Raw genomic sequence first — 20,186 nt, forward strand, 5'->3', positions numbered from 1 at the left:
TTCTTTCATCCCCTCCCCCTTTTCCCAGCCCCTAAACTTGCTTTCCATTTCCTGCTTTTTTCCAGTTCTGACGAAAGGTCTTCAACCTGAAACGTTAACTCTCTTTCTCTCTCCACGGAGGCTGCCTGGCCTGCTGAGTTTTTTTCTGGCGTTTTCTGTTGTTATTTAGGATAAAACCAGCTTCGTGTTTCACCAGCTGATTTCCTTTCAGTGCTGCTGGTAGAAAATCTGCTTTCGCCCAATCGGGGGAAAAGCAGACCAGATTACTTTCACTGGGCTAATTTGGGGGCTATAATAAACAAGCTTCTGAAATCATTGCAATCTCAGCATTTCAGGAGAAATGCCGAAAGTAAGGCTAATGCCTAGCAACACATTTGAGCCCATCAAAACAGCAGGTGAAGACTATTATCTTCTTTGGCATTAAGTGCAGTGCTACTTGCCACCACACAAAGAAGGACGGGGGTCATTTTCACTTGTGCGGGAGTGAGGAAATATGGGCGGGGGGTATAATAGGCAGCCAATCCGCTACAGCCAGTTTACCACCCCCCCCCCCCCCCCCCGCAAGTGGAAAATACCCCCCTTCCCACTAATTATCTGAGTTTAGAAAGAGGCGGTGTGGTCTCGTCATGACAAACGTTTACTGTGAAAATGTATGAATAAAAAATGCTGCATTCTATGTGTTCACTGCACTTGAGTGGTGCAGAGCCTCTCACTGCTGAAGTGTGGAATTCCCATTAATTGTTTCAGTCGCTGTGGAACATCTGTCAGATGTTTATGTGGCTGACGATTCAAAACGGGAATAAAACTGCTTATTTTCCCCCCCAAGAACTGGCAGAACTTGGTAGAATTTAACAGGCTGCTAACAAAAATCACAGGAATGCAGACAATTGAAATGAGCAATTCCTGAGCGAGCAATTTCGTTAGCGGCAATCAAACTGCGTCAGCCAATTACAATGCACCCCACAATAATGAAACTTTAATGCTTCTCAAGCAGCTAACTAGCCAAGCAAACAGTATAAATGTCAAAAAGTTTGTTCATCCAGATGTTGAATTCTTGCAAAGCACTGCTTATATTGATCCTGACAGTGACAGCCCTGACTCTCCGATTCAAGAAAGGTTTGGTGTGCGGGAATGATGATTTATCATCAAACTACTTTTACATACTATATTTTTTTATGTTTTAATTTTTGAGCTGCATCTTTTACTATCTAGCAAAACTGGCACTTGCATGTGAGTTAAAGTTAATTAGCGATGATAACTTCAAGAAGTATGGTACAATTGCAAATTAAGAGAAAGCTTCATAGAGCTCAGAATTTTTTTTAATTTACTGCTATCCTGGTTAAATGAAATAAGAACGTAAGAAATGGGAGCAGGAGTCGGCCATAAGGCCCCTCGAGCCTGCTCCACGATTCAATAAGATCATGGCTGAACTTTTACATCAACTCCACTTTCCCACCTGATCCCCATATCCCTTCATTCCCTTTAGTGTCCAAAAATCTATCGATCTCAGTCTTGAATATACTCAACGACTCAGCATCCACAGCCCTCTGGTGCAGAAAATTCCAAAGATTCACAACCCTCCGAGTGAAGAAATTTCCCCTCATCTCAGTCCTGAATGGCCAACCCCTTATCCTGAGACTGTGACCTCTAGTTCTAGACTTTCCAGCCAGTGGAAGCAGCCCCTCAGCATCTACCCTGTCAAGCCCTCTAAGAATTGAATACGTTTCATTCTTCTAAACTCCAGAGAGTATCGGCCCAATCTACTCAATCTCTCCTCATAGGACAGCCCTCTCATCCCAGGAATCAATCTAGTGAACCTTCATTGCACACCCTCTCTAAGGCAAGGAGACTAAAACTGTACACAGTACTCCAGGTGTGGTCTCACCAAAGCCCTATATAATTGTAGCAAGACTTCCTTACTCTTATACTCCAACCCCCTTGCAATAAAGGCCAACATACCACTTGCCTTCCTAACTGATTGCTGTACTTGCATGTTAACTTTCTGTGATTCATGTACAAGACATCCAAATTCATCTGAATCCCAATATTTACTAATATAAAAACAGAAAATGCTGGAAATATTCAGCAGGTCAGGCAGCATCTGTGGAGAGAGAAACAAAGTTAACATTTCAGGTCTCTCCACAGATGCTGCCTGACCTGCTGTATATTTCCAGCATTTTCTGTTTTTATTTCAGATTCCAGTATCCGCAGTATTTTGCTTTTGTATTAGTGCCCAATATTTACTAGTGTCTCACCTTTTAAAAAATATTCTGCTTCTCCATTCCTCCTATCAAAGTGGATAATTTCCCACTTTCCCACATTATGCTCCAGCTGCCACCTTCCTGCCGACCCATTTAGCCGGTCTCTATCCCTTTGCAGCCTCCTTGCACCCTCCTTACAGCTTACTTTCCCACCTGGCTTTGTATCGTCAGCAAACTTGGATATATTACACGTGGTCGCTTCATCTAAGTCACTGATATAGATTGTAAATAGCTGAGGCCCAAACACTGATCCTTGCGGCACCCCACTAGTTACAGCCTGCCATCCTGAAAATTACCCATTTATTCCTACTCTCTGTTTTCGGTCCATTAACCAATCCTCAATCCATACTAATATATTACCCCCAATCCCATGAGCCCTAAACATTTACCTTTTGACCCTACCTCTTCTATAGATGGCCATCAGACCCCAAAGTACTAACTATGATCAAAGCACTGGAATAGCCTAGCAGAGAGCAAGACTTGGTTCACGGGTCTCAATCCCAGTAAAAAGGCATTTTTGACAAACCTTAAAATATTTTCCCCAATTTTTTTTTAAGCAAAGATGTACTTCCCCTAATTCTCCATCCACTTTAGTAAAAATGTATTTTCACCAGTAACTGGTTTTGTGTCTATGTCTAGATCATAAAATTAATTTAACTTTTAAAAGTAATTCCCACATTACAACAGTGACTACACTCCAAAAGTACTTCATTGGCTGTAAAGCGTTTGGGACGTCCGATGGTCGTGAAAGGCGCTATAGAAATGCAAGTCTTTCTTTCTTTAATAAGATGCCAGACTGACAAATTGAAGTTTTTAGATATCAAAGTTTAAAGCCTTAAGCTTGGGGCTTGAAACCTGGCCAAAAGAAGGATTCCTCAAAGCAAACTTTATCAATCGAGTGAGTGATACTGAAGAAAGTGGCAGACAGAAAGCTCAGCCAGCATCTAAACCACAGCTATTGTCTGGTCTGGGCAGCAAGGCCCTAATTTACATAGTGAAGCTTTTCACAGGTGGCATTCAAGTTTTTAACCCAGAAATAATATATCAGGGTCCGATATACAATAGTAAGGCTTTGTCCTGGCTTATCATGTAAGAATCGACCACCTGATATTGTCTGACAAACAAATTAAATCTTGGGGTAGATTGTAACTTTCACCACCGGGCGAGTCAATGGAAAAGCAAAATCGGGCTGGATGTATAATGGACGGCCAATCCACTACCACTAGTTTTCTGCCCCCTTGAGTTACTTTTACCATTGCTGCAGCAGAGGTCTGGTTAATTTGGTGGCCCACTCAATTTATGTAAAATACTTGGAGGAACAATAAACCATCTGAAAACAGGGCAGTGAGCAGAACACTAACCGGAGAATTCCACCAATTAAAGTCTTAGGAAAAGGAGAGAAGCAATTAATGGTAACTTCACATTATAGCACAGAATGGCTCCACAGCAAACGTTCTAAGCTAGATTTCGCTCCACACCCAGCGATAACTGGACTGAGACTGACAGACATGGTCCTCCCAATTCAGGAAGGTCAAGTGTAATAGCCAGATGAGACCATTATTAAACATTCCTACAATGTTTCCTAATGTGGTGGAAAGTGTGGATTTAGTTTGTTTGCAAATTTTAAACTTTCAAACCTACCTTGATATTTCTGACTTTTACCTGGTACAGTAGTTACACTGTGCAAAATCAGCCCTTCCTGCTATTTTAGTAGCTGTTCCCCTGCTAAAATAGCAGGCAAAGGGATTGGATATGAACATGATAAGTCTTCATACGGTAACAGCACACAGCATAATGTCCAGGTTTCAGTTCTTTGACTATTCTCCCTACAGGAAGCCACATGTTGGTTAATAAATGACCAAATAAAAACATTTTGGTTTCCATCAGGTCCTCCAGTCTAAATTTAAACTTACATCTATTACAGGGAAGATTTCCACTGTTCACTATTTGTAACAATATCATAAAGACATTCTTTATAAGGGAATTTATGATTTTGCTACAAGTGGCCAACCTACTTTTCATCAAATTCTATACTTAGTAGCACTCCTATTTCAATAGGGTTTCTATCATTACAAGATTTTGACTCCAAAATAATATACTAGATGGCAAATTAAGAATTCCTAAGAAGAAATCACTAATTCCTACACGGAGAATAAACTAGTTTCTACAGCATTCTATGACCCTTGCCGCAAGAGCATATGAATGTCAGAAGGCATACAACCAGGGACGAACAGAGGTAGTTTTGTGAAAGAAACTGCAACCAACTGCAATAATCTCCGGGTCTGTACAAGGGAAACAAAAACAGCAGCAAAGAAGAAAACAGCACATACGAGCCAAAAAAAGAGCACAAGAAGAAATTGCAGAGGTCACAGAGGACACAAAAACAAGGAAAAGTGATATGAGGGAAAATAGAAAGTCAGAAATATTTTTCCATAACCTCAGATTTAAAGAATTTCTGTGTACAAGGAGTGAAAAAGCAAGTAAAATATAAATAAGGATTCCTTTATATTCTTTCTGGCCACATTAGGACTACAAATACACCACAAATACACAGGAAAATGTACAGTAATACATGGATGATTTATATGATATGTTTGAATGAAGATATGCGAGCATTCATTTCACAACTCATTGCATTATCACGATATTGTGGAACCATTTTTCACTATTGGATTCAAGCAGATACAAGCATGTATGATAGCATCAAATAGCGCACATGATCAGTTAATGACTAAACAGTCAGATGAACAGGAAGACCAAGCAACAAAAAAAATGAAAGACATGCTCTGATTGCCTAATTTACCTCAGCAATATCCGTCAGTGACAAATTAAATGTTTTTTGATTTTAGCATATTAGAAGGCAAACAATGTACCGAGCAGACAGTGTAGTAGTGTGCAAAGGAAGTGGAGTGAGTGTGTATGGCTTGTATAATACAACTTGTTCTTAAATAGCCTTTCTCAGACCTTGGAGGTGTTGATAAGGGGCAGGATGTGATTTTACTGACACCATGCAGTGATGCACAGTTTGCAGTCCAATTGGTCTGAAGCAACACATCATTTTGACAGCTTCTTTTTCCTCTTGCTTGCAAAAGCAAACTTGAAAATCGGTAGCCATTTTCTGAAATTGGGCTTGTCCATCACCAGCTTCAGCTAACAATTGAAATGCAATCATCAGCCAAGCTGGCTAAAAGATCACAAAAGGTCTTAAAAAAAAGTGGAAATTGGTAGCATTTTGCTAAGATGCTGACAAAAGCTGTATGGGACTTTATCGCCAGTGAGTCTAACATGTAGGATAAAAGAATAGTTACATTACTGTAGCTTTTTCCAAGTCTCACTGTTTCTGTTTAATAAGTGATTCAGTGGACTAAAAATATTCTGCATGTTCAAGATTTTTAAACAGATAAATGCACTACTGTCTATTGTTCTACTTCTGACTTCCCTTTGGAGAATTCATTAGAATCTGAATTAAAAAAGGAATTTTGGCTTGTTTAAAATTGTCAACGTATTGTAGCATTGCCTGTTCTCCTCAAAGTCACACCTAAAGCTGTCAAGCAACTTCCAAAAATAACAGTGTGCTCCTGAACACACTCAGAAATGTGGAGAGAGAAACAGAGTTAATGTTTCGGGTCGATGACCCGTCGTCAGAACAGATTCTAACGAAGGGTCATCGACCTGAAACGTTAACTCTGTTTCTCTCTCCACGATGCTGCCTGACCTGCTGAGTTTTTCCAGCATTTTCTGTTGTTATTTCAGATTTCCAGCATCCGCAGTATTTTGCTTTTGTACACTCGGACATGTATTGGATTGAATGGCCTTGGGCCTAAACTTCGGAAACATTATTCTAGGAAGAATTATGGACTGGGAAGGACTAATTAAGTGCCTAGGAATGACAATAATGTCAGTTAAATATCATGAAATGGATGAATCCAATGCGGAAACAATACGGGGACATTTCACAAATGTAAGTGATTTTAGGTAACTACAGAAACTCCACTATGTATAAAGCCTATTGACCCAACATTGGTATGAAGTTGAATTCACAAACTAAATGCATTGAGGCGGACTTTCCCCATTAAGCTCTAACATCAGATTCACAAGTCAAACCTCCTGCCTTTCTTCACAGATAAACATCCAAGTTTCTGTTCCTTATGCTAATTTCCAATACCATTCATTGTCTACTAAGTGTCTTCCACTACAGCAGTTATTGTTCCAGGAAAATTACTTGCAGCTGGCACTGTTCCAAAATAAAAGCTATTAACATTTGGATCTGTGCCCATTGCATACCAAAGTAGGCCATTTTTCAACATGTGCTGGTATTTTAAATCCACTTTACATTAATTATGTAAAATGCATGCTAATTTTACTCGTGAAAGCAGGCCTTTGCATACACAAGAAGTATATAGCTCACCAGAGCGGCAATGTGCATTACACTAGTTTTATTAAGTTGATATCAAGCACTTGTGAATTTTTGTATAATCTCAGGCTTTCCACTTTCAATTTTTAATTATCTCTATTATCCAGCTTAATTAAGACTTAAAATTCATGAAATCCAAATGCCATAATGGTAAACACATAATTACGGTGATGATTCTTTATTAAATCACTCTAAGCTGTTTGTCTTTGTTCACATGAATTATTAGATTGAAAGTACAAAACAGTTTTAATGAAATGGAAGAACTCAATACCATGTGACACTGAAGTTACATGGTGGGATAACAACACATGAACAGTTTGCAAGTTTGCCTGAAATTCCTTGCTCCTAAAGGCTAAACTAGTGAGGAGAGGAGCTTCGTATGATTTCAGCAAGTGCTCATGCATTAGTATCCTTGGAGTAATTTCAAGCCTTGTATATGTTTATAAAGACTGGATGGGAAACATTTAAAAAAAAATCTATTTTGTAAGTGAATGGACACAAAGTTTTAGAAAGCTATAGATTTTTGTGACTCAGATTCCGAAATGCATATGATGTCTCTTCCTGCTTTTGTCTACAAGACTGTATGAAGAGGCAAAGATATCTAGCAAATATAGATCTTCAAAATTTGAAATTACAATTAAAGGACAATTAGGGTAAATATTTGTTCTAGGCATGTTAGGTGTTGCAAAGTCATAAAAGGTTCTTTATGAACGGATTTCTGACTTTACTACAACTAGCACACAGAGGAAATCTTTACCCTACATAAATATATTTTTTATGTTCATCTACAAGGCCAAAACACATGCCATGGTGACATGCTCAACAAGATAACATGTCCGGATACATATTACTTTCCAGTTCTTTATAATTTTGACTGATGAGATGGAGCCACAATCCAGAATATCACAATATCAGTAATTACATGGGTTAGAAGGTTCCACATACAGAATAAGCAATGTGGAAAGGATGGGTGGACTTGTGCATGCATCATCCTTTTTAGAATGAACATCCTGCATGCTGTTTAATGGCACACAGGTATGTAAACTGATTACAATACTCCACGATAACCCATGTTTGTAATCAATTGAAGACGGCCCTTTCCCAGCACCAAGCATGTGGGAATGTTCATTATGAGCATTTGTGGATAGAAAATGACAGATCTATTCAGTTGCAACAGCAGAGCGTGTTGTGAGAACGTGAGTTTACACCATGCATTAATACCCACACTTAGACAATGGAATCACAAGGACTAACACGATATATCACAGCCCTAATGAAAGGGGCTTGATTCCCAAATACTTTTTGCAGCATCATCAGAGCACACATTGAACAGGGAGCACAATTCTCCTGATGACTGCCACTGATGATTGTATGTCATTATTCAATCTTAGTCTCTACCTCGTGTTACATTGCACTAAGTGTTTAGTTGCAGAAATAAAATAATCTTGCTACTTTTCAAAGATAGTGTACTGTGAGGAGAAGTGAACATTTGGTTCTTTTTGCAAATTTAGTGGGCTGTTTTTTCTCTCGAATTGGGTAACCGGATAATGCAGCCAACATATTTGCCACCCTACCAGCAAATAGCACAACACAGTGTGCGTAGCTCTCCTGAAGACTTAATCAATAAATGCACAAGGATTGGTATGAAGCCATTCAGTCCAAAAAGTGCAAGGTTCAATCACCAGTCTGTACTAGGTCAGGTGCTCTCTGCTGGTGCAGCAATTCGAGTGCTACAATCGGCCTCAGCACCAATGGATGTGTGTGTCGGTACTGGGCGTGTGTGTGTCGGTGCTGGGCGTGTGTGTGTCGGTGCTGGGGGCGTGTGTGTCGGTGCTGGGGGCGTGTGTGTCGGTGCCGGGTGTGTGTGTGTGCCGGTGCCGGGTGTGTGTGTGTGTCGGTGCCGGGTGTGTGTGTGTGTCGGTGCCGGGTGTGTGTGTGTGTCGGTGCCGGGTGTGTGTGTGTGTCGGTGCCGGGTGTGTGTGTGTGTCGGTGCCGGGTGTGTGTGTGTGTCGGTGCCGGGTGTGAGTGTGTGTCGGTGCCGGGGGTGTGTGTCGGTGCCAGGGGGGGGTGTCGGCGCCGGGGGGGGGGGGGGGGGGGTGTCGGCGCCGGGGGGGGGGGGGGGTGTCGGCGACGGGCGTGCGTCGGTGCCGGGCGTGTGTGTCGGTGCCGGGCGTGTGTGTGTCGGTGCCGGGCGGGTGTGTCGGCGCCGGGCGGGTGTGTCGGCGCCAGTTGTGTGTGTCGGTGCCGGGCGTGTGTGTGTCAGTGCCGGGCGTGTGTGTCGGCGCCGGGCGGGTGTGTCGGCGCCGGGCGGGTGTGTCGGCGCCAGTTGTGTGTGTCGGTGCTAGGCGTGTGTGTGTCGGTGCCGGGCGCGTGCGTCGGTGCCGGGCGCGTGCGTCGGTGCCGGGCGCGTGCGTCGGTGCCGGGCGTGTGTGCGTCGGTGCCGGGCGTGTGTGCGTCGGTGCCGGGCGTGTGTGCGTCGGTGCCGGGCGTGTGTGCGTCGGTGCCGGGCGTGTGCGTCGGTGCCGGGCGTGTGCGTCGGTGCCGGGCGTGTGCGTCGGTGCCGGGCGTGTGCGTCGGTGCCGGGCGTGTGTGTGTCGGTGCTGGGTGCGTGTGTCAGTACTGGATGAGGGCAGCATCAGTCTGTTGAAACTGGTGATTCCAGGCAGTTGCGAGCTACAGTTCAAGTTCCTTAAAATCCTCCTCGGGACAGGCAGTCAATAAATCATGCACAACTTAACCACAAACATGGAGGCAGGCAAGAGACAGTGGACTGCTAATTGTGCTTGATCATTGTGAGTAAGTGGATGCGATTAATGACATACAGATGAAGTTTGTGCTCATCTCCGTTCGGGTGAAGAAGGTACAATTTCATCCACATTTGGGTCAAGCTAGATTTCATTTAATTTTTCTACCTGTTCTCCATCCCTGTAAGTATGGGTGCCTTTCGTCCAGATGATGGTTGGGGTGGGGTCACCCTTAGCCTCACAGGTCAATGTAATTTGTTCTTCAAGCTCCACTGCTGTCTTGTTTTCCACGTATGTAATTTCAGGTTTCACTAAAATCAAAAAGAATTGGAAATCCTGGTTAATGATACAGCAGATACCAATTCACAAGGAGTCGTAAACTGAAATTTTAGTTAGCGATTACGGTGCTTCAGTGATTAAAACAGGGGCTGTATTGAAGTCCAAACTTACAACTAAAATAACTTGACTTTTACTGAAATTGCCCTAATCGGGATTTCCCTTTCCATTGTCTGATCCAGAAATTAGTACATACAACTCCATTACTGGTGAACCAATTGTCCCCAAGTGGATTAACCTGTAAAACACAGCTATTAAAAAATGAAAGTCGTAACCACATTTTATAGTTGACAGATATTCAATTGGGGAAATTCTAGGAATATGCAGTTATGAAGTGAAACAGTTAGGCTATTATCATGTTCAGAAGCTTTTAAGTAAAAGTGGATCATTAAAATTATTCGGGAGGGGGAGCACTTACAATGTTAAAAGCTTCCCTGATGTGCACTTTAATAATATTTATTAAAACTTCCGTGACGTTAGGAAAAATATTAATTTCTAGCACCCCTCTGCACTGTCCTTTTAAGTCAGTTGGAGGCCCTCACAAGCGGTCAGCAGACATCGGGCGTGGAGTTCTGCCATTTCTTGATTTGTCAGCCATGGCTCGCCCATGAGTCAGGAGGTTGTGGGTTCAAGTCCCGCTCCAGGGACTTGAGCACAAAAATCTAGGCTGACACTCCAGTGCAGTGCTGAGGGAGTGCTGCACTGTCGGAGGTGCCATCTTTCAGATGAGACATTAAATCGAGGCCCCGTCTGCTCTCTCAAGAGGAGCTAAGAGATCCCATGGTGCTATTTCGAAGGAGGGCAGGGGAGTTCTCCCCGATGTCCTGGCCAATATTTATCCCTCAATCACCATCACTAAAAAAAACAGATCATCTGGTCATTATCACATTGCTGTTTGTGGGGCCTTACTGTGCACAAATTGGTTGCTGCGTTTCCAACATTACAACAGTGACTACACTTCAAAAGTACTTCATTGGCTGAAAAGGGCTTTGGGACGTCCCGAGGTCGTGATAGGCGCTATAGGAATGCAAGTCTTACTTTTTTCATTCTTTAATGCTGATTTGACGTGGCCAGTCATTAAAAACTCAACCGCAGTGGTGACGCAAATTGGACAGCAACGGAATGGACAGCAACGGAATGGCCGCCCGTTATAGACCCCGCCCGAAGTCAATGGAAAGGGAAAATCGGGAAGAGTGAATAACAGGCGGCTGATCTGCGACCACCTGCTTTGCGCCACCACCAAAGTTGAATTTCCACCCCCCCCCCCGCCCCCTCTGTATCTTAACTTGGCTGATCTCAGTCTAGGTGCCCCATTATAACAGTGATTTCACTTCAAATGTACTTGATTGGTTGTAAAGTGCTTTGGGGCATCATGAAAGGTGCTAGTTCTTTATTTCTTGAATGCTATCTGATGAATCCTGAAACATGTAAATGTGTAGATTTTGGAGAAGGCCAGGATCAGAAAGCGGAGGAAATATAAACTCCCTCAGCAGAGTACAGATCCTCCACTTCACAAGGGAGGTGATGCAGCCTTGGGGCAAGAACTAATATATCTCCTAACATTTCGGGGATCATTACTAATAAATGTAGAGATAAATTTTCAGACGTAGCACTCTCCCTCACACAACGGTCGTGCAGATTGGGATTTCGGGGCGAGATCATTACACCCGATTCACAGTCGCACAATGTTCCATCCATCAAAATTATTAATTAAAATTGACGGATGAAATTGTGCAGGACACAAGTACCGACCTCCGCACCCGAATTCTTGATTTGTGCCCCAGTTGTGCCAAGCTGTGTGTCGGGAGTATTAAATCGTAAAATTTATCCCAAGGTCGAGTTGTAAGTTCTTCTCCATAAGATACTCCCTTCTTTAATGGGTGATGAATAGTACAGGCTACCAATAGATTTCAGGTTCCATTTTATCATTGAAGTACATTCCAATTATTTTTTTTTTAAATCCCCCCCTAGCAAACTGCTTTATAAGCAAATCTATCTGCGCTTAAAAGGACTGCTGTCTGAGGATAAAATATTTGTCAAACGCTTTTTCGTGGAGAGTGACCCAGTTATTTTTGACACGTTGAGTCATAACACAGTTGGCACGACCATCAGTTTGAATGCAATTTGTGTCAGATGTGCTTGTAAACAAATGGAAAAGAAAATTTGCCAAACACCAAAGTGAAGATGCTTCTTTCATCGTGTGTTGTTCAAATGGATGGGAAATAAATCAATCCCTGGGCTAAGGTGAACTTTTCATATTCCGCCACTAGAGGGAGTCTTGCTATTTTCAAAGCTCGCTTTGGGCCTCTAGTGGCAGAGGACCGGTATTGCAGATGTTCACTTGAAGACAAACACAGCTGAAAATGCTCGAAGACCCTGATGCTTTGACACTGCCAGGGCATGGGCCAGTACCCTAAACAAATATGCTCTAGGCTTTCAGATTTGGGGGCATCTCTGACAGGGTGGGCTTCCACCTGCTCTGGAGATGCCCCACAGACCCCAACGTATTTCAGACTCCAGATTAATTTGCAGGCAGGAGGCAGGCTCCCTGGACTGGTGAGGAGTTGTTCTGGATTGGCTGTGTCACGCCTCAGGGGTCTGCCACAGCAGGAGAAAGAGGCAGCCATCATGCAGCTTGAGTAAAATATATTTGCTTTGTGCGTCAAAATTTGCATTGCTCCTGCTGGGGCCCACACGCAGAGCACTTGTAGAGGCCAATTCCAGATCGGACCCCCTACGACACCTCAACTGCCCAGTGGATGCTGAGCAATGTTCAAACCAGGCAAATGGCATCAGTCCATGATTTGTATGTGTCCAGGTGCACTCCATGCTGCTGGGACTGCTGTCTGCATAATAGGGATGGAAGAGTGGCAGAGTGCACCGCCAGACGCGCTTCCAGCCTTGTCCGTCCTACACCTGTTGGGAAATAGGCAGGAAGGGGCCAGTTGTCAGATGACTACCCTGGTGACATGGGCTTTATACTTAGTCTCGTTAAAATGCGAAGAGCTGTACCGAAAACTCTGAGGGTGATCTCCACCTCGACGTCTCCAGCCTTATTCTGTGCAACGCAGATGTATTCGCCATCATCTCTTTTTCCGATTTTGTTTATTGTGAGCTCAGAGCCGTCCTCATTCATAATGTATTTATCGCCGTCCACTTCAATTACCACATTATCTCTGAAAAAGAAACAGGAAAAATGAACTGTGTTGGAATAGTAACTACTTATCAAAAGTTCCGCAAAGAATATCCAACCGCAAGATCAGAGATACAGCTTTCTAAAAAACACTAATTTTACACTCAATGGATATCACCTCGTTATCTTGGGCATGAGCATGGTTTAACACAGCTATTATTAAATCGACACAAGTCAGCCGTACCTTTCTATGTGTGGATCTCTCTGATGAAGAACTAAAGCGGATTTTACTGAAATATCTGAAACAATGCCAGCCCCAGTTTTCATAATGTTTTACTGTAGCAGTAAAAAAAAATCAATTTAACTCGACTCATGTACCAGGGAAAAAACATTTCAACAGAATAGATCTTCTTTACAGCAATCAAAGATTTTTTTACCTTTTTCTTTTGACACATTATATGTAAAAACCTCTTGAGCATCATAAAAGCAAATCAATTGCAAACAAAGCCTTTTTCTGCTTCCCATTCTCCGTCAGCTTTCCAAGGAGAATGGCAAAGAATAAAACTGGCTTGGAATTAGATTAGATTTACTGAGGCAAATTTAAAGAGGAACTATTATTTATACTTAGAGTGATTTATGCTTTTGACAGTGATTAAGTATTGTGTGCAATTTAATGAACTAGGCACAATGCATAAAACTGGTTTCTGTAAAAAGCATGTGCTTCAGACATAGAATACATAGCAACCATTCAATACTGAAGGTCTTCTTTCAGTCTTCAGATTACTATATATTCTATAAAGCCAACAACAAAAAAATCTGTGTGTATTTCTAGTGACAGGTATTATTAACAGGGTACCTGATGCTTTGGAGATTTCAAACTATGCATCTCCTCTGTTAAGTAACAAAAACAAAATAATTTGTTGAATATACCTTGGGATGAGGGGCCTGTGTAGAACCCCAAATCATTTTATCACAGATTTTCTTGTCACAAGATGAAAAAATAACCTTTACAAAACACTGGTTCGGCCACAACTGGAGTATTGTGTCCAATTCTGGTCACTGCACTTTAGGAAGGATGTGAAGGCTTTAGAGAGGGTGCAGAAACGATTTACAAGAATGGTTCCAGGGATGAGGGACTTCAGCTTTGTGGATAGACTGGAGAAGCTGGGGGTTGTTCTCCTTAGAGCAGAGAAGATTGAGAGGAGATTTGATAGAGGTGTTCAGAATCATGAGGGGTCTAGACAGAGTAGATAGAAAGAAACTGTTCCCATTGGCGGAAGGGTCGAGAACCAGAGGACACAGATTTAAGGTGATTGGCAGAAGATCCAAAGGGATCCACGAGGGAAAACTTTTTTATGCAGCGAGTGGTTAGGATCTGGAATGCACTGCCTGAGAGGGAGGTGGAGGCAGACTCAATCGTGGCTTTCAAACGGAATTAGATAAGTACCTGAAGGAAAAAAATATGCAGAACTACGGGAAAAGGGCGGGGGAGTGGGACTAGCTGAAGTGCTCTTGGAGAGCCGGCAGGGGCTCGACAGGCCGAATGGCCTTCTTCTGTGCTGTAACCATTCTATGATTCTATATTGGCCCTGAAGTTATGGTGCGAGTTACTAGCAGATGGACACTTAGTAAATGTATCTGAAATTCCGCTCTCCCCTATTTTGTTTATTACCTTAAATTAGTTAATTCTTCGGCTAAAATGACGGATTTCAGATAAGTGTGTTATACATCTCGACGTAAATATCCACCAGAGTGTAATTTCAGGGCTTCAATGTATAATTTTAGTTTAAGTTTACAAAAGTTGCTGCAGTCCTCAAAAGGTTAAAGTAACTACTTCCAACACTGCAATTATGCGACTGCATCCATTTAAAGTCCTGTTAGTTGATGCTTACACTATACTTTCTTAATAATGTTAGTGGTGTTTAATGAAGTAGAAAGAGGAGAAACATGATTTCAAGGCCCACAAAATGTTTTTAGCACTTGACTGCAATTAAGACAGCTGCTGGGTCAAATCTCATCCTTTACACACTGAATTACCATTCTTGAGCTTGAAACGAACAGTGCAAGGCCAAACAGCGGTAAGTAGCTGAAAAAATATCGCCACTCTTCAAAAGAATTAACCACCTGCATTGTCGAACCGAGAAATGGAATGCATCTTTTTTCCTTCCGGTCTCTGCCTGTAAAATAGTGCCCCGTGGTGAGCTGTGTTGCCGTTGCAACCAGTCAATCTCACAGGCCATGGGTCTGTTGTTCAGCGCAATGGTCTCAGTCTGGCAAGTCAGTGATCATTTCAAGCCACAAACACGAGTGTTTTTTAAATATACGCCAAGATTTGTATTTAAATTCTTGTCCTGTCTTTTTTTTTTAAAAAGCAGCTACTTCATGTTACAGTTAAACAGCATTTTTCTAAAAAAAAGCTAAACTTTCTCAATGATTTTTTTCCCCACATGGCAGCTGTTCATGATTCTGCCACTGCCATTTACACCTCAACTTGTCCCATTACCATCTCCTTTTGCCTTGCACCATCATCCCTTTTGTCTCTTAATCTCTCCTGCCTTCCACCCTATCACAGCCCTTCCCTTTTGTTCTTTCCTCCCCTCCCCCCTCTCCCCGCCCCTGCACTTGCTTAAAAACCTGTTCCATCTCCAACTTTTTCCAGTTCTGACGAAGGGCCATCGACCTGAAACGTTGGGCTGGATTTTCATTGGGCCGTGGAGTCGGGATTGGAGGCGTGCGGGGGTTTAAAATCCCGAAATCGGGGGTCCCGACCCCATCCCGCCTCCATGCCAGTTTCAAAGGAGGCGGGTACCCGCCTCGCACTGGGACCCGCCTACCCGAGGCGGGAAGGGGATTAGTGCCAATTAAATGCCTGTTAACAGGCAGTTTTTAGCCTAATCCCTATTTTCATTGTTGAAATGTGGGATTCCCGACGGCTCCAAACCACGCCAAGTTAGCGAGGCGGGCCGTCGGGTTGAAGGGCTTGGAGGGTTCGAGATGTCCGGTGTTCAGGTGAGTGATGGGTGCATGAGTGCAGAGGTAAGTGTGTTTGGTCCGTGTAAAGTTTTTAAAGAAGTTCTACTAACCTTTACAGCCTTCCTTCCTTCAGGTCTCGAGAGTCCCTCATCTCACCAGCACAGAAAGCAGAATGGCCGCGATCTGTCAAAATCTGCAGCCTCTGCTTTCTGTTCCGGGGAGATCTCTAAATCATCCCGAGATGAAGGAATTAACCTGGAGTACAGATTGTCAGTGTTTGACAGCTTCAAACAGCTGTGAAATGCTGATATTTCATCTGTCAAAAGGTCTTGACAGATGAAATTTCAATCTGTGACGTCACCTGTTGCTGGGTGGCCCTTAATTGGCCTGCTGAGCCCCCTGGGCGGGCTCAACAAGGTCAATCAAGTCTAAATTGCGTGGGTTGGCTAGAACTCGATGGAGGTGGGACTACAACCCCAAAAGTTGTAGTCCTGCCTTCTACCCGCCTCCTCAATGAAAATCCAGCCCGTTAACTCTGTTTCTCTCTCTACAGATGCTGCCTGACCTGCTGAGTATTTCCAGCATTTTCTGTTTTTATTTCAGATTTCCAGCATCCGCAGTATTTTGCTTTTGTTTTTCTCAGTGATTTGGTGGGTGAGTGTACCATCCAGAGTGGTACTGAGCCTTACAGATCGTGAGATAGAAGTTTAAATGTGCGGCATCGGGCGATCGCCGCCATCATCGCCAGGGAGACATTACAGTTGGTCACATGCCTCTAGGCTTTGTGGGTGGGTGGGGAGGGAGCAGGAATCAGCCAAGGGCTCTGTTGCTGAAATCTACCCAATGATCTCTGCTGGAAGGTGCTTGTGAATGGACACTGAGAAAAGACGGGATCAGACTTGTTTAAGAAGCCGTGGGCAGTTGAATAACCTTATTGATGCTCACTGGTAAAGCCCAAAGATGAAGAAAGGACCACTGGGTATGGTACTGGAAGGTTTTCTGTGGAACTGTACACTCATGATTCAGCTCTTTCAGTATGACCAGTGGGAGTTGGCGGGGGGGGGCGGGGGTTAGAATTGGGCGAAAAAAACAATTTACACACAGTCTTATTCGCATGAAATTGTGCAGTGACAAATTTGCTTTCCACTGTTTTATTTGCCATTTCACCATCAAAGTCAGAAGATTTATCTATGTTCCCGCTAGCTGATGGTACAAGGACTAGGGGACACAGATTTAAGGTTTTGGGCAAGAGATACAGGGGAGATGTGAGGAAAAACTTTTTTACGCAGCGAGTGGTGAGGACCTGGAACTCGCTGCCGACAGAAGTGGTGGAAGTGGAGACAATCAATGTTTTCAAGGGGAGACTGGATCGGCATTTGAGGGAAGTATACTTGCAGGGCTACAGGGATAGAGCGGGGGAATGGGACTGACTAGATTGCCCTACAGAGAGCCGGCACGGACACGATGGGCCAAATGGACTTCTTTTCTGCCGTTATGACTCTGAGTCTGGAAATTAGAGATGCATGTAACAAGGGTACTACAGTAATCATGGGTGACTTTAATCTACATTTGGCCAAACCAAATTAGCAATAATACTGTGGAGGATGAATTCCTGGAGTGTGTACAAGATGGTTTTTTAGATCAGTACATTGAGGAGCCAACTAGGGAACAGGCTATCCTAGATTGGGTATTGTGCAATGAAAAGGGGTTAATTAATAATCTGGTTGTGCAGGGTCCTTTAGGGAAGAGTGACCATAACATGATAGAATTCTTCATTAAAATGGAAAGTGAAGAAGTTCAATCCGAAACTAGGGTCAAAGGAAACTACGATGGTATGAGGAGTGAGTTGGCTATGATAGATTGGGGAGCTTCATTAAAAGGCATGATGGTGGATAGCCAATGGCTAACATTTAAGAAACGAATGCATGAATTGCAACAGTTATACATTCTTTTCTGGCGCAAAAACACAAAAGGAAAAGCGGCCCAACCATGGTTAACAAAGGAAATTAAGGATAGTATTAGATCCAAAGAGGAGTCATATAAAATTGCCATAAAAGCAGCAAGCCTTAGGACTGGGAGCAGTTTAGAGTTCAGCAAAAAAGGACCAAGAGATTGATTAAGAGGGGAAAAATAGAGTATGAGAGTAAACTTGCAAGGAACATAAAAGCGATTGTAAAAGCTTCTACAAGTATGTAAAAAGAAAAAGATTAATGAAGACAAATGTAGGTCCCTTACAGTCAGAAACAGGAGAATGTATAGTGGGGAACAAGGAAATGGAAGAGCAATTAAACAAATACTTTGGTTCTGTCTTCATGGAAGAGGACCCAAATAACTTCCCAGAAATGCTAGGAAACCAAGGGTCTGTGAGAAGGAGGAATTAAAGGAAATTAGTATTAGTAAAAAAATAGTGCTGGAGAAATTAATGGGACTGAAAGCTGATAAATCCCCAGGGCCTGATAATCTGCATCCCAGAGTAATAAAAGAGGTAGCCATGGAAATAGTGGATGTATTGGTTGTCATCTTCCAAAATTCTATAGATTATGGAACAGTTCCTGCAGATTGGAGGGTAGCAAATGTAACCCCACTATTTAAAAAAGGTGGGAGAGAGAAAACAGGGAACTACAGACCGGTTAGCCTAACATCAGTAGTAGGGAAAATACTAGAGTCTATTATAAAGGATGTGATAACAGGACACTTAGAAAATATCAATGGGATTAGACAAAGTCAACATGGATTTCTGAAAGGGAAATCGTGTTTGACAAACCTACTGGAGTTTTTTGAGGATGTGACTGGTAGAATAGATAAGGGAGAACCAGTGGATGTGGTGTATTTGGATTTTCAGAAGGCCTTTGATAAAGTCCCACATAAGAGGTTAGTGTGCAAAATTAAAGCACATGGGATTGGGGGTAATATACTGGCACGGATTGAAAATTGGTTAGCAGACAGGAAACAGAGAGTAGGAATAAATGGGTCTTTTTCGGGGTGGCAGGCGGTGACTAATGGGGTACCGCAGGGATCAATGCTTGGGCCCCAGCTATTCACAATATATATCAATGATTTGGATGAGGGAACCAAACGTAATATTTCCAAGTTTGCTGACGACGCAAAACTAGGTGGGTTTGTGAATTGTGAGGAGGATGCAAAGAGGCTTCAAGGCGATTTAGACAAGTTAAATGAGTGGGCAAATACATGGCAGATGCAGTATAACGTGGATAAATGTGAAGTTATCCACTTCGATAGGAAAAGCAGGAAAGCAGAGTATTATTTAAATGGTGATAGATTGGGAAATGCTGATGTACAAAGGGACCTGGGTGTCCTTGTACACCAGGCACTGAAAGCAAACATGTAGGTGCAGCAAGCAGTTAGGAAGGCAAATGGTATGTTGGCCTTCATTGCAAGGGGATTTGAGTACAGGAGCAAGGATGTCTTGCTACAGTTGTACAGGGCCTTGGTGAGACCGCACCTGGAGTACTGTGTGCAGTTTTGGTCTCCTTACCTAAGAAAGGATATACTTGCCATAGAGGAAGTGCAGCAAAGATTCACCAGACTGATTCCTGGGATGACAGGACTGTCATATGAGGAGAGATTGGGTCGACTAGGCCTGTATTCACTAGAGTTTAGAAGAATGAAAGGGGATCTCATTGAAACGTATAAAAATCTGACCGGGCTAGACAGACTGGATGCAGAGAGGATGTTTCCCCTGGCTGGGGGGTCTAGAACAAGGGGTCACAGTCTCAAAATACAGGGTAGGACATTTAGGACTGAGATGAGGAGAAATTTATTCACTCAGAGGGTGGTGAACCTGTGGAATTCTCTTCCACAGAAGGCTGTGGAGGCCAAGTCACTGAATATATTTAAGAAGGAGATAGATAGATTTCGAGACACAAAAGGCATCAAGGGGTATGGGGAGAGAACGGGAATATGGTATTGAGATGGAGATCAGCCATGATCATATTGAATGGCAGAGCATGCTCGAAGGGCCGAATGGCCTACTCCTGCTCCTATTTTTCTATGTTTTTCTTTGTTTCTATGATTAGGAGTTGGGAAGGAGCAAAGGGATTTAGGCGTCCATTTCACTGTTAACTCAACAGCTGTGATCACTGATCCAAAATCATAGCAGGAAACAGGATCAACAAATCATGGGAACTGATCACCGAATTAATGAATAGGATGTGTTTGTATTGCTGTGTTTTCTGGCTTCAAGTAGACACCAGATAAAGAGAAATTCCTGAATTCGTCAATAATTGATGTAACATAGCAACAAATTATTTCCTGATACAAGAGCAATTGGCAAAACATTCACGAATACAAACAGAGAAGAATGA

At 42.9% G+C, this 20,186-nt stretch overlaps 1 protein-coding gene across 19 annotated transcripts in view; it reads right to left on the reverse strand.

Moving 5' to 3' along the window:
- LOC147100348 (neural cell adhesion molecule 1-like) overlaps positions 1-20,186 on the reverse strand; it is a 576,064-nt gene that overhangs the window by 175,106 nt on the left and 380,772 nt on the right. For all 19 annotated transcript variants that reach the window (XM_085967961.1, XM_085967951.1, XM_085967957.1 and 16 more), the window contains exons 7-8: positions 12,768-12,931; positions 9,588-9,730 (exon numbers count right to left, since the gene is read on the reverse strand). In XM_085967961.1, coding sequence (XP_085824087.1) covers positions 9,588-9,730; positions 12,768-12,931 — 307 coding nt within the window. The remainder of the gene's footprint in view (positions 1-9,587; positions 9,731-12,767; positions 12,932-20,186) is intronic.

This window comes from Somniosus microcephalus, chromosome 26 (genome assembly GCF_052327205.1).
Source record: "Somniosus microcephalus isolate GS21.2 chromosome 26, FLI_Smic_1.0, whole genome shotgun sequence".
Classification (NCBI taxonomy): domain Eukaryota; kingdom Metazoa; phylum Chordata; class Chondrichthyes; order Squaliformes; family Somniosidae; genus Somniosus; species Somniosus microcephalus.